This window comes from Rhinolophus hipposideros (genome assembly GCF_964194185.1).
Source record: "Rhinolophus hipposideros genome assembly, chromosome: 22".
Classification (NCBI taxonomy): Eukaryota; Metazoa; Chordata; class Mammalia; order Chiroptera; family Rhinolophidae; genus Rhinolophus; species Rhinolophus hipposideros.
The window spans coordinates 38,046,126-38,061,654 of NC_138068.1; the positions used below are offsets into that span (position 1 = coordinate 38,046,126).

Below are 15,529 nucleotides of genomic sequence, written 5' to 3' on the forward strand. Positions count from 1 at the left end.
CCACCACATTACTAAAGCCTATTTACTGCAGTTCCTTTCACCCAATACATCATGTCCAGCTGTCAAGAAAATATCACAAGGCATACTAGAAGGTAAAACAAAAACAGAAATAAAGAATGCTTTTGATGTGCTTATTAGTGGACTGGACACAGCTGAGGAAAAAAATCTTTAAGTTAAGGAATATATCAATAGAATCCTTAAAACCAAAAAGCAGAGAGAACAAAGACTGGAAAAAAAACAGAACAGAACATCCAATGACTGTAGGACCACTGCAAAAGTTATAACATATATGTAATGGGAATACCAGAAGGAGCAGAAAGAAAGGAACAGAAGAAATATCTGAAACAATAGTAACTGAGAATTTCCCCAAATTATTGTCAGACACCAAACCACAGGAAAAAAACAAAAAAACAAAGAAAACAAACCAAACCCAACCAGTCAACCAACCAACCAAACTAACCAACCAAAAAACAAAACCAAAACTACACCTAGGCAAAAACAACAACAAAAGGCCTTACCTATAGAGGACCAAAGATAAGAATTACATCTGATTTTTCCTCAGAAACCGCAAGCAAGAGGGTGGAGTGAAATATTTAAAGTGTTGAGAGAAAAAAAACCCACCAACCTCAAATTCTGTACCCTGCAAAATTATCCTTCGAAAGTGAAGGAGAAATAAGGACTTTCTCTGGCAAAAATTAAGAGAATTTGTTGCCAGTACACTTACTTTGCAAGAAATGTTAGAGAGAAGGAAAATAATACACCCTCAGACCTCAGATCTACATAAAGAAAGGAAGAACATAGAAGAAATAAGTGAAGGTAAAATAAAAACATTTTCCTTATTCTTAATTGATCTAACAGATAAGTTTATTCAAATAATAATGGCAACAATATATTTGACTACATATGCTTATGCATATGAGTACATCGTATGTATGTATAGCTACGCTAATGTATGCTTATACATGCATATAAGTGAAATGAATGACAGCAGTGATACAAGGGATGGGAGGAAGGAATTAGTATTATTTTGTTATTATACTCACAGTACCCTTGAATATATTGTTATTTTAAAGTGGACTTGGATTACTGGTACAGATATATTTCAAACTCTGGGAAACCACTAAAAAATGTATGCTAAGGAAGGACAGAAAATGGATTCATATAAAATGCTGAATTAAAACCTCAAAAGGCAGGAAAAGACTGGGTAACAAAAATAGGAACAAAGAACAAGGGCAACAAATAGAAGAGTAACTAATATTGTAAATATGAGTCCAACTACATAACTTTGAATGTCAATGGCCTAAATGCACCAATTAAAAGACAGAGAGACTCAAAAAACATAACCCAACTATATGTTGTCTACATGAAACCCATATTAAATATAAAGACACATGTAGATTAAAGTAAATGATGGAGACAAAATTCCATGCTAACACTAATCCAAAGAAAGCAGGAGTAGCTAGCTATATTAACTTCAGACAGAGCAGACTTCAAAGTAAGGAAAGTTATCAGGGACAAAGAAGGGCATTGTATAATGATAAAGGGGTCAATTCTCCAAGACACAATTCTTAACGTGTATGTGCCTAATAACAGCGTCAAACTACGTGAGGCAAAAACTAATAGAACTGCAAGGGGAAACGGATAAATTCACTACCATGGCTGGTGACTTTAACACCAGTCTATCAGAAATGGGCAAATCCAGCAGTTAGAAAGCCAAGAAAACCAGAAAGCAGCTACAGGACACCACACACCCAGCCTAAAACCACTACACAAAACACCAACAAAAGCAAAACACAACACAAAACACATGCATAAGGTATATTTCTTTCTCTGTAAGGCCATAGACCAAAATGATAGCAGCGGTTACCTCTGAGGAGGGAACTGAGACTGGGAATGAAGAGTAGGGGAGCTCAGGGAACTTTCCTTTATTGTATTGTTTGAATCTTTTATAATTAGAATATATTCATGTCTTATTTATACGATTAAAAGGGTAGTGGATAGGGAATAAGTGAATTTCTGAGGAGGCACAGGAGAAACTAAAAAGGTTTTCTGTACTATATACTGACAGGGTTCTATCACCTTTTGCAAAAAAAACCCTTTCCAGTCTAGTAACACACATCTCTCTTCAAGCTCCTCATTAATGTGTAATTCATTCTTCCCTGCTACTCATATTAATGGTTTTAAATGAAAAGGCCTATACGTTCACAGATTGTTAAGTATGCAGTAACATATTAAGTATGTTTTCTAAATGAGAAATGGAATATGCCCATCTCATATTTAAGGAGACACCTTATGTTAAAACTTTTTCTCTCTGTGGGATAAAGAGGAATGAAAGGATCCAGCAAACTTATGTGTAAACGCAGAGGTTAAAGTTCAATGGGACCTTAAGAAAAATGGAGGCTATAGTAAACTGATATAGAAGTTTGCCTGATGAGTATCTTCAGATATTGGTTTACTTGCTGAACAAACACGTATTAAACACCTACTATGTGTCAGGGGCTATTGTAGTCCATATATAAGATGCATCCTAACTACCCCTTGTCCTCAAAGAACTCAGTCTAATCTGGTAGTGGTGGTAACATATAAATAATTACAGAGCTATACTAACAGGAGGGAAAAACCGTTAAGATCTTGCTACTCAGAGTTGAACACCAGCAGCATTCCAATCACCTGGGGACATCTGCGACACCCCCCCCCAGCCCTAACCCCCTGAATTTGCATTTTAACAAGATCTTCAGGTGATCTGGATGCTTATCAAGATTTGAGAAGTGATGAACTGTGGGATTACAGAAGGCACACTATTGGTCCTTTGGGAAGTGGTCAGAGGTCTTTAGACTTAGGGTTATAGGAACATTCCGGGTTGAGAAAGCAGACTCATGATTATGGCAGTTATAAAGAGTATGAGTTCTGGAAGAAAATTAGGCACTTTGAAAGATGTGGGAGACAGCGCAAAAAAGGTAGGCTGACCAGAGGCAAAAAGGCGAGACTTCCTTAGAATTCTGGAAGAAGCCATAGAAACTTTTAAGCAGCAATGTGACAGGATCAGATTGTTATGTTTGGACATAACTCTGGTGGCAGGGTGAAGAATGATATGCAGAACAGAGGCTGGAGCAGGCAGACTGTGTCCTTAAATGAGAAGGATTCAATTTTGGACTAGAAAGGAAGTCCAGGATCTAGAGATGGAGACAGGCATTGAGTCCTATGCAGACAGAGAAACAAAGGGTTCCAGCTGCAGGTGGATACAGGAGGGTTCTTTCTTCTGGAAGTCAGCACCCAATCAGCAGCATTAACACCACCTGGGAATTATTAGAAATGCAAATTCTCTAATCTTACCCCAGATAACATTGTGTCTAAAGCTTTGGGGGGTGGCTACACAAATCCAACTTTGAACAAGTTCTCTTTAAGAACCACTGCTCTAGCCTGCCAAAAATCTTGGAGTACAGCAGGTTGTAAAGGCTTGCAGCTGCCACAACCTGCTCCCTTTCTTAAAAAGAAACAACAAAATGAGAAGAGTAATGAGAAATGAGTTTCTAGGCTGAATGGTCATAAAAAAAGCCACACGCAACCTAGCTTTTAGGTAGTGCCCAGAAAAAAGCAAAAAACACACTGATCAACCCGTCCAAAAGCCTCACATTTGGGGAATTTAAATAATTTTAGTAGAGGCCATGATGTTCCCAGTAACTTAAAATAAAACTTAAAGTCAAGTAATTATTATCCCAGTTGTAAACTTTTTCCGTTCCCTTTATTCCTCACAAAAGCAACCCTCAAGAAAGACACTGGGATTCCGTCTGGCCCTCTGGAAACCGTGTTTCTGATGCAACCGACCATTAAAAAAAAAAAAAAATCCCAAATTTAAAAACCAAGAAACGGCGCAGCGGGTTTGGCGCCATCACCCCAAAACAAGTCAAGCCGTTTCCCATCCACACCCCTCCGGACCGCCGGGCCTCCTTCCCCCGGCCATTCCCACAGATAAATCACTCCTTGTTTTTTTCCAGACCTGAAATTAGCGGTGACTCACAGAGCACTCTGAAAGGCCACAGTCGCCTCGACAAGGAGAAAAAATGTGCAGATTTTCCCCCTTAGGCGAGGGCCTGACGTGCCGGTCTGGGCCAATCAGGGGAGGATGGCGGGAATCGCACCAAAGTAGGTAAAATATGCGGGACGCGTCCCCTCGGCCGCAGTCCGCGCCTCTACTCCCGCGGCTCCCTCCCCGCGTCACCCCTCCGCGGCCCCGCCCACAATCCTTCCCTCCGCCCCTCCCCCTTCCCAGGCCCTGCCCCCAGCGGCAACGCACACCTGGCCAGGTGGCTACTTCCATATAAGGGCAACGGCTTCGCAGTGGGCGGGGCGCCATGCGGCCCCGCCCGTGGGGGAGTTGAGCAGGGCCGCCCGCCCCGCATCATCGTTTGCTCGCTCCTGAGTTGGCGATGCTAGTCCAATCTCCGCCTCCTCCTCCCTCTCAGGTGAGGAGGACCCACTCCCTCCCTCATTAGACCCGAGGGGGCTGGTGAGGGGAACCCGGTCCCCCAATCTCCAGAAGGTGGGGAAGACAACCCCCCCGACTCCCGCCTGGAGTCCCGAGAGCCTCCTGGGCGGGGCGTTACCAGGCCAGCGGTTGCGTAGCAACGGCGGGCAGCGCGTGACGTGCGCAGCCGTGTTAGGCCCCGAGGCGCGCGCCCGTTTGCCTGTTCCCTCGTAGGCTCGCGCTGCGTGTCACCTCCTCGTTTGGTCGCTGTGTCCAGCTTCTGTGAGGAGGACGCTCAGCAGACTCGGCGCCTGCCGGCTCCCTCCCCCGCGTCCCTGCTGTTGCCGCGGCGAAGATGGTGAGTGGGAGGGAGCGCGAGGAGTGGACTGACGCGGCGGGGCTCTGGGCGCCGCAGGGGTCGGGCCGAGGGGCTCGTGCCGCCTCCCGGCCCGGGAGAGCCCCGGGCCCCGCTGCAGGCTCCCGGCGGGGTGGGGTCTAGGGCGTCTGCGGCCGGCACGTCCGCTGGGCCCCCGCGCCCCGGGCGGCTCCCCGGCCGCCGCGTTGGTCCGAGCTGCTGCGAGGCCGCCGCCCCGGAGCGTCGCCTTCGCGGTTTCTCCCGCTTAGGCCTTGGTACCAGCGGCCGAGGTCAAGCCCGCGACCCCCTCGGTGAAATCGGTAGGGGTGGGGACCGCCAACCGGGGTGGGGGCGTCGGAATCCGGAGCGGGCCTTGTTAGGGCACGTTTCCCCAGAGCCGGACCCCGGCGGCCAGTGACTCGTGCCAGGTTCGGCCCGTGAGGTCTGTTCATCTCGATAAGGAAAAGAAGGCCGTATTGAACAAGCCGAGAGCGCGGACTGATCACTACGAGCCTGACCCTGGCCTGAGGGAGAAGGGTGGCCTCGCAGCCGCTTTGTTTGTCATCTCTGGCAATCACCTTCCCGGAGCGCACTCGTCGTGCTGGTCACGCTTGGCAGTGCCTTTTTTAACCCTCGCCTGTCCGGTCCCTCCACCTGTGGTTAGAAATTTTCTTTTACCTGTAAACAGTTTGGCTCCGCCAGGACTTAGCATGCAAGGTGTGGGCATGATGCAGGGATGCTAATAAAAAACAAAGGAATTACCCGAGTCTTTAAAAAGTACCCAGATGCTCACTGTATACTAGGTGAGGGACACTGCTTAATTTACATATTTTTCCCTCTACACTCTAATTCCAGTCTGCTGTAAAACAGTGTTGTTAACCGGGGACGATCAAGTAGAACATTTTGTCATTTTCTGTAGTCTGCACACGCTGGCTGTTACCATTTTTGGTCAATGATTTGCAGGCAAAGGCTTAACAGACTTTGCCAGAAATATTACACTATTATTGCATCTGTCTGCCTAGAAGCAGTTGGTACCAGCTTATCTGCTTGCAAAATGTTTTCACTGAATAACAATTTTGATTTTCTCAATGTATTACAACTTTCATGACTGTAGACTGGCTCATAAATGGAAGAAAAAGATTAATCAGTAGTTTCTCGATGAGTAAGGATCTGTAATAAGAATTTGATATAGTTCAGTTTTTGGTTCTTTGGTTTAATGCTGTAAGCTACAAAGAGGGTCACCATTTTAATACTTTTCAAACTCTAAGATTATAAATGTAATACTATATACTAAAAGACTTTAAAGATTTTGAGTTCTCATGAATTTAAGACCATCCACTCTTGACGAAAGTGCTTTGGAGCTTGCTTTAGGGTGTTCTGATTTGACATTCTATTTCTTTTGAGTTGCTAGACTGCAAACTTTATTTTCTCTTTGAAAATAGGTCCAGGCATTTTAACTTTAAATGCTTAGTTAAGCTTTAGTTAAAGCTTAACTTTCGTATTTCTATGTGTTCAAATAAAATGAAGAATCTGTTTTATTTACTGGTTCTTGGAGGAGGAAGAGAAATAAAAATTAAGATGGGTAGTTCCAAATACATTTCAAACTTGTTGGTCTTAGGGAGGTCAAGAACACCTTATAAGCTAGTCTTGTTTGGATGCTTGCAAAGAAAGTTCAGAATCTTGTTTCGATGCTTGCAAAAAGAAGTTCAGAATATAGACTAACTTTTTTTTTTTTTTTTTTAAGATTTTTATTGGGGAAGGAGAACAGGACTTTATTGGGGAACAGTGTGTTCTTCCGGAACTATTTTCCAAGTCAAGTTGTTGTCCTTTCAATCTTAATTGTGGAGGATGCCGTTCAGCTTCCAAGTTGTTGTCCTTTCAGACTTAGTTGTGGAGGGTGCAGCTCAGTTCCAGGTCCAGTTGCCATTGCTAGTTGCATGGGGTGCTGCCCACCATCCCTTGTGGGACTCAAGGATGTTGAACTGGCAACCTTGTGGTTGAGAGCCCATTGGCCCATGTGGGAATCGAACTGGCAGCCTTCGGAGTTAGGAGCACGGAGCTCCAACCGCCTGAGCCACCGGGCAGGCCCTAGACTAACCATTTTTAAGGTTACTCTTGTATTTAGCGTGATGAGCATAAAGCGTTTCCTTTCAGTCCAACTATTAGGGAATATTATGAAGATGGAAAGTTCCTTTATTATCCAAGATTTTACCATTTTACCTCTGTTTTTGAAACTATTTAGATTGTGGGTTAGATGCTTGGTTCAATTTTTTTTTACTTTTTAGGTTAAATTTTAACTGCTGGTGGGTTTGTGTTACATTAACAAAATCATTTCCTGGTACTCACGAAGTCTTCTAGAAGCACTTTGGAATAAAGCTATTTGAAACCAACTCAAAAAAATCACCTTGGGCACTTTAAGATGAGATTTCATGTTTTCAAAGTCTCACTTTACAATGCCAATAAAAGATTGGGGGGAAAAAAATGCCTACCTTCAAAACCACGTCTACATGTACTCCAAAGAAAACTTTGGTGTATGTGTGCTTGGTATGCCAGCTTCCTCATATAAAGATTGCTTACCATTGCATGACCAAGTTCCTACGGTTATCTGCTCAGTGGTTCTTCTGTTGGGTATGGATTAAGACTTAATTTACCTAGTTCCTCTTGTAACTGATAGTACGAATATGTGCATTTGCAGTAAAGGTCTACATGTTAATGCAATCCTTAACCTTACCCTAATTAGAACTCTGTTTTAACAAACTGAACTAATTGGCTCAGGCTGAATTACAAATGTATTCTAACACTTGATGATTAGCAAAAACACACTTCTAATTATAACAACCTAATAGAATAGATTGGGCCTGTGTTTTATGTGTTCATTTAACATATCAGAAGACAGACTGTAAAGGATTGACTTGTGACCTTTTCTGACGCCACACCAAGTTTTAAAATAATTCAAAAATTAATATAGAAACATTTTAAGCAGAAAAGTACACAGAATAACAGGTCCTTTTATACAAAAAAGGTTAATATTTTGCCATATTTCAGGTTTTTATGTTACCATTACCATCTTCTTCCTTATCCCATTCCTTTCCCTCCCCGTAGATAACCACGTACTCCTGTGTCAAAGACATAATGTACCAGCCAGTTAACGAAATATTTTTTTCAAGGCTATTGCATTTGGAGGACATCAATTAATGAGGAACGTCTCAAAAAAAAGGACGGGGACCTGAGGCAGGTAAACCAGGGAGTCATAAGGAAGCACGGAGATGGGTCTTACCTTGCAAGGAGCAGGGAAGAATCCTTTTGTTGCCTGTTCTCCAGAACACAAAATTATGGGGGTGCATTTCTTAACCATCACTGCTTTCCAGGAGTACAAGGCTCGGGTAAAGTTCAACATAGTCACCTGAAATTCATATATTTCTTTCTTACGAAATTTCCATACTTTTAGCTATACATGTATGCATCTGCAGTTGTATATACTGTATTGCTTTTATGCTATTGATGTGTTTTTAAATTTTATGTAAGTGCTATGCTTTGTGTATCCTTTTGCAACTTAAAAATATTAAACTTGGTTTTTTAGTGGGAGGTGATTTTCAGTTTTAGTGTGACTCTGGTTTAACTGCCGAATACTTTCCGTGTTTTTGACTGTAAGTTTATCCATTCTGCTATTGAAGGACATTTGCCCAACTTTGTGCCCTTTCATCTTTCTGTCTACTTAAACTCTTTTGCAATAGATGGTTTCCATTTTTATATATTACTATATATTACTTCGTTAGCCCCAGTCAGTGTCTTCTTTGCGTATGTCTAGAAGCCGAAGCCTTGGTTTGGAGGTCATGCATATGTGTTTTTTATTCTAGTGGTGGTTCTAGTTTGCATCCATCCCATCATCTACATTTAGGAGCCCGATTCTCCATTACTTTTCACCACTAGGTATTATGAAATTTTAAACCTTTGCCAATCTGATGGATGTGAGATGGTTTCTCGATCTTTTAATTTGCGTTTCTCTGATTAGTGGTAGTTGAGTATCTTTTCATATGTTTATTGCAGCTTGTGTTTTTACATGCATGTACCTCTGGTGAACCTGACATTGTCTAAATACTCATCATGTCTTCATCTAAGCTTATTTGTGAAACCATCAAGTAAATCAACCCTTAAGAGAAAATCAGTATGAACGTGATTGTCAATGCCAGAACCACGTACTGAGGACTAAAACCCTCTTCTCTGGCACCTAATTTCTTTGCAGGCCTCTCAACTTGCTAAGTAACGAAAGTTCGATACTCTTCTCTTAATTCTAGACACCTGCCATTGTCAGGCCCTGGTACTGATAGATTGCAGTGTGATCCAGGATAGAGTTCCATTTTTGCCAAGGGCCATGGAGATTAATAGCCTCTGCTTTATACTTACCCCTTTCTTTCTTTACCTTGGCAGTTAGTTCATCTAGCCAAAATGTTAAAAACAAACACAGGAGATAATACGGGAACTCTGTACTTTTTGCTCAGATTTGTTGTGAAAACAAAAAACAAAATAACCTTGACTGTTTTTCACAAATAGGTTTAAATCAAAATGGTGTTTAACTTAGTATACAAAGACGACTCACATTTGTTTTTATGTTAAGTAACCATATTTTCTTTCAGTAATAATTAAGATACTTTGAGATGAACACCAAGGGAAGACGGAGAAGGGAGAAAAATAAATAAATAAAATTTACAGTTGAAAAAGTAGATTCACATACCTAAGTTGCTCCTAGCATATGTACAAATTTTCCAGTAATGGAATTGGTAATCAGTTTTCAATTTTAAGTTAATTAAAATAAAATACAGTTTTAAAAAGTTCTTCAGTCACACTAGCCATATTTATTTAACAGACTCACAGAATCACATGTGGTTAGTGGCCACCTTCATTGACCAGCCTCAGACTTTGTGGATTGGCCTATTTGTAAGGAGGAGTTAATAGGGATAACCAACCGAGTGTTAATTCTCTGCATTTCTGCACATGTCTAAGAAACAGTGCTAAGATAGCATATGAATTCTTTTTATGGCACTTAATATGTTTTGTGGATCTAGACTATTAAGCTCCTTTAAATAGGGTTTGTATATTTCAATAGCAAGATGCTTCTCTCATGGGAGGCCAACAACAGATGTTACTGAATGAACATGAATAGGTGAATGAAAGGGAATTCTTAATTATGACAGGGACAGGTTTCCATGGAGATGGCTTACTTTACTTTTTATACTTTTCTATTCCTACATACATTTTTTAAACAATGGAAATTGAATTTAACTGATAAACTAATTGAATAGTACCTCCCCATTATATACTGCACTACATCTTAATTTTACAGTGAAAATTCTTTGAGATAAGTACCTTTAAAATAATTCTGGCATACAGAAACCCCTCAGTAAATGTGAGTTCCCTTTCTTCCCTTAAAAATTAAACCGAATGGTGTTTGATGCTCATTGAGGCATCTTGAACCATAGAAAAGCACTGGAAAGAAGTAATGCTATCTTAGATACGTTATAAGCATTTACTATGTGTCAAGCATTGTGTTACCTTATCTGATTCAGTCCTTAGAGCAACCCAATGAGGTAGGTAGCATTGTTATCATTCCCACTAAACTATACTGAGAAATGGTTAAGAGCATGGGCTCAGAGTTGGGCTGCCTAGGTTTTTTGAATCTTGGCACTGCCACTTACTAACTATATGACCTTAGGTAAGTCATTGATTGTTTTCCTCAATTTTGTGATTACTCCAAATGGGGAATGATAATAGTACCTACCATCCCAACAGTTTGGGTGATGCATATAACTAGTTTAAAGCAATGCCTGATACATCTCAGTGTTGGCTAACATAATAACATTAAACAATCTTGGATCCTAATTAGATTGTCATTTGTTTTTCTTTATATACTGATTACACCAGAGTATGCTTCAGTAATGGTAGATAAAATGAAAAGGGTGGGAGGAGTACATTAGAACATGTTTCCAATTGGTTTATTATTTCTTTAATGTGATTTTACTTGGAATCATTATATCTGATCAACTTTTTAATTTGATTTTTCAAGTGACTTGATTCTTGCTTAAAAATATCTTATTAAAGAGTTAAATAACTAGTTATATTTTTCCTGAATTAATGAAGAATCAAATACAGTTTTTCACTGCCTTCAAGGTGTAAAATAGCAACCATTTATTCAGTAAATTTTCAACAAGAAATGTGTTGAGAAATTTTATATGCTAAGAAATGATCCAGGCACTAGGGATAAAGTACTGAACAACAAAGTCTTTTCCTTGTGGAAATTACATTTTAATGGTTTTGTTTTGTGTCATTTTGCTTAAAATCGTAGAACCTATCATCAATGTTGAGGGAAAACTATACTGTTGTAGGCTTTGGAGATTCAGTAGTATACAAGACAGAATCTCTGTCCCTATGAAGTATACATTATAACTGGGGAGACACGTAAGAAATAAGTAAACAACTGAATGAGATAATTGCAGATTGTAGTAAGTACTATAATGAAAATAAGGGAGAAAATGAATATCTGGAGACTAACAATACAGATTTTTCTCACATAGTTTGAGTTCATCGGTGGTAACAGTTTTATATTCTTTATTTCCCACAACCCAAAGCTAATTCAATTAATTTAATTTAATTAATTGAATTAGTACCAAGCTAATTCAATGGGGGGAGGGGCTGAAGAATACTGTCTTCAACAAATGGTGTTGGGACAACTGGATATCCACTTGCAAAAGAATGAATTTGGATCCTTGTTTCACACTGTATAGAAAATTTAATTCACAACGTGTCATAGACCTAAATGTAAGAGCTAAAGCTATAAAACTTCTAGAAGAAAACATAGACTTTTCTTTTCTAAACCTTTGTGAACGTGGGTTAGACAATGTTTTGGGGGCAATTTTCTTGGCCTTTCAAGGCAACGACACCAAAACTTCAAGTGGCAAAAGAAAAATAGATCCCTTGGACTTTTCTTAGATTTAAAAACTTTTTTGCATCAAAGAATACCATCAAGGAAGTAAAAAGACAGCCCATCAAATGGGAGAAAATATTTGCAAATCATATGTCTGACAAGGAACTTGTATTCAGAATATACTCTTACAAAGGACTGTTACAACTCAGTAATAAAAAGACAACCTAATCATATGGGCAAAGGCTTTGAATAGAAATATCTTAAAAGAAATACAAGTTGTCAATAAGCACCTGAAAAGAGGCTCAAAATTATCCATTACAGAAATGCAAACAAATCCACAGTGAGATTCTACTTAACACTCACCAAAATGGCAGTAACACTAAACACAAGAGTAACAAAATGTTAGCAAGGCTGTGGATAAGTTGGAACCCTCATACATTGCTGCTGGGAATGTACAATGGTGCGGCCACTTTGGAAAACAGTTTGGCAGTTCCTTAAGTTCAACTTGGGAGTTACCATATGACCCAGCAATTTACTCCTTTATATACCCAAATGAAATGAAAACATATCCACATAAAAACATGTACATGAATGTTCATAGTAGGGTTATTCATAATAGACCAAAAGTGGAAACAACCCAAATGTCCATCAACTGGTGATTAGATGTCATATATCTATACAATAGACTGTTCTTTGGCAGTACAACGAAATGAAGTACTGATTCATGCTACCACATGAATGAACTTTGAAAACATGCTAAGTGAAAAGCCAGTCAAAAAAAAGACTACATATTGTATGATTCATTTATGTAAAATATCCAGGATAAGTGGATCCATAGAGACAGGGAGTAAATTAGTGGTTGACCAGGTCTTGGGTGGGTGAGAGTGCTCATGAGTACAGGGCTGCTTTTTGGGGGGTCCAAAATGTTCTAAAATTAGAGTGTGGTGATGGATGTACAACTTTGTAAATGTACTAAAATCCACTGAATTTGCACTTTTAAATGAGTGAATTTTATGACATTATGTATGTCTGTAAAAACTACTTAAATTGTTTAATGGTATCATGCATGTGCAGTGATGATATTAAATTATTCCCTTGTTAAATTTAAATCCAGTATTATAAGTAGTAATGCTCTGTCATCTTTGTGCATAAATCTTTGCCTGTATTTGTATTATTCTTCAAAATAGAATCCTAGATACAAAATCACTGAATCAAAAGTCTGTAAAGTGTATGTCTAATTTTTAAAAATGCTTATCACAGAAAACTTGGAAAATACAGAAATCTAGAGAGAGAGACAAAAAGTTACTTATATTCCCACTGTTAGAGATAAAATTCCTTTTCTCTATACTATTTTACACAGTTGAGATTACACTGTACGTAAAACTTTATGTCCAGCTTCTTTTTTCACTTAAAGCAAATCGTAAATATTTCCCCCATGTTATTAAAAACTTTCCATAAACATGATTTTAACAATGCATCAGAAACTATCCTGTGGATATACTATAAATTTCTTTGCAATTCTCTTGTTTTTATTTATTTGGGCTGTCTGGCTTCGGTTTTATGAAAATTATTTTCCCAGAATAAATTCTTTGAAGTGGGATTACTGAGTTAAATGGTCAAATGGCTTGGATTATTTTAAGGCTCTTAGTATAAATGGTTAAATTGGTTTCTTAAAGGTATAAATGAGTAACATGGTTGCTTGTGGTGGAAGATGAATCTGGAAAAGTAAGTGTTTCTTTGTACTTTATAAAACTGAAAACAAAAGAACAAGACAAAGAAACAAAAACTGATAGACAATAGTTTAGTGGTTACCAGAGTGTAATAGGGGAGAAGGGTGGCAGATGAGGGTAAAGGGGATCAAATATTTGGTGATGGAAGGAGAACTGACTCTGGGTAGTGAACACACAATGTGATTTATAGATGATGTAATACAGAATTGTACACCTGAAATCTATTTAACTTGACTAACAATTGTCACCCCAATAAACTTTTATTAAAGAAAAATAAGTCATGGGGATATAATGTACAGTATGGTAACTATAGTTAATAGTACTCTATTGTATATTTGAAAGTTGCTAAGAGTAAATCTTTAAAGTTCTCATCACAAGAAAAACAGTTGTAACTATATGGGGTGATGTATGTGAACTAGACTTATTGTGGTGATCATTTCACAATATATACAAGTAATGAATCATCATGTTATATACCTGAAATAAATATAATGTTACGTTGTCAATTATAGCTAAAGGAAAAGTTTCAAATTATCATCAAGAAGATGTTCATGTTTCTATGATGTGATTGATACTCAGTGAGTTGTCACTTAAAAATCAGTGTGAAAAATTTCCATCTTTGCAAGTATTTTTTTTCTATCAGTTATGAGGAGTCTAAAAAACAAAGTAGAAACATTACAAATTTATGCAAACAGTATTTCTTTAGGAAAAAGACAATAACAGCAGATCTCATTAGGACCAAAATATTCCAAGGGAGATCAATAGAAATTTCTTTGAAGTTTTTTGCCTTTTCTTGTTTGTTTGTTTTTTCTGAAAACCCTAAAGTTTTGAGGTGAAAGATTTTCCTTGGTATAAACTGAAGAATTGTACCATAGGAAAAAACATCTTGAAGGCAGTAGTACATTTCATAAAAATTTTAAGGGATCATAAGTCTTCAAAACCAGTAAGGTAAGTATAAGTAAGGTAGATAATTTTTAGGTAGAATGGGGTTGAAAAAAAATTCTAAGAGTTAGTCCTTGCACTTTAAGGAGCACAGTCAAATGAGAGACTCAGACAAGCAATAGACAGTTAATCACGTGATAAATAATACTGTGATAGAAGTAATTGTATTCTGTTTTAGTACAAGGAAGGAGTAGAGGGGCCACGTAAGAGCAGCCTTTGCAGAGGAGGTGATGAGTGAGCTGAGAGCCCTGAAGGACTTAACCAGGTGAAGATCAAGAGGAAAGTAAAGCATCGCAAGAGAACACGGTGTATTCAGGGAATCACAAAGAATTGTGCATGACTGGAATTAAGGGGGGTGTGTCGGGGAGAACTGGGAAGGGAGGCTGGAGAGAGAAGGCATAAAGGACTTGGCATGGCATGGATTTTATCCTGAAGGAAATTGGAAACTCTTGAAAGAAAATAATAAAGGCATAGGACTATTCGCCAATGTGCTTATTAGCCCTAGGTTGCTTTTCTTTTTCTCCTCCCATTTGGGTCTAGTGGTTTTGAGGGGAGGAGACGTGGGAGTATTATTTTCTCTATTAAGTTTATAAAACTCTTACTGTTCCTACTGTTCCTGTCCTCCCTTTCTGACTTCCTCTTAGTTGGGGTGGGAAACCTTTTAACCAATCTGGTTAGGATTGTCTATAAAATAAGATTGCATACAATCTGAATGAGATCGATTATTTTTAGCAGTTGGCTTTATTATAGTTAATCCACCTTGGCCTTTGAGATGTTTTTTCCCTCTTTTGGTGGGTGTATTTCCTAGAGTTTAGGTTATTGAATGAATTTTTCCCCACTAAGGTATAACCGTAAAATTGTTATAGTGGAACTCTTTAAAATTAATTCACAGCGAGTAGAATTGGTATTTGATCTCCATAGGCTATCTCAAGGACATTGTACTTTGCTATGAGGTGAATGAAGGACTTCCACAATTGGAAATTGGTTGTAAATTTAACACTGTTTAGTCTCCCTTGTTTTGGGGAATGGACCAGTGTATTAAGGCAGAGAGTTAACTTGGGACGTTTTCTGGATCACTGATGGCCTGTGTAGTGACTTAATGATTACATAGTGATGCT

The 15,529-nt window shown here is 39.0% G+C and overlaps 2 protein-coding genes across 4 annotated transcripts in view; one reads left to right on the plus strand and one right to left on the minus strand.

Moving 5' to 3' along the window:
• Positions 1 to 4,230, minus strand: part of BFSP1 (beaded filament structural protein 1) — an 88,563-nt gene extending 84,333 nt beyond the window's left edge. Inside the window, exon 1 of the mRNA XM_081034543.1 lies at positions 3,998 to 4,230. The gene's annotated coding sequence lies outside the window, so the exon portion shown is untranslated. The remainder of the gene's footprint in view (positions 1 to 3,997) is intronic.
• A 114-nt stretch (positions 4,231 to 4,344) lies between these two features.
• The window catches only part of DSTN (destrin, actin depolymerizing factor), a 28,663-nt gene continuing 17,478 nt past the window's right edge, over positions 4,345 to 15,529 (plus strand). The window contains exons 1-2 of one of the 3 annotated variants that reach the window (XM_081034544.1): positions 4,345 to 4,463; positions 4,700 to 4,823. In XM_081034544.1, coding sequence (XP_080890670.1) covers positions 4,821 to 4,823 — 3 coding nt within the window. In that variant the 5' untranslated portion in view covers positions 4,345 to 4,463; positions 4,700 to 4,820. Of the gene's footprint in view, positions 4,464 to 4,699; positions 4,824 to 5,002; positions 5,141 to 5,299; positions 5,480 to 15,529 lie in introns of those variants that run through there. The other 2 variants (XM_081034545.1, XM_081034546.1) reach the window with 2 other exon arrangements.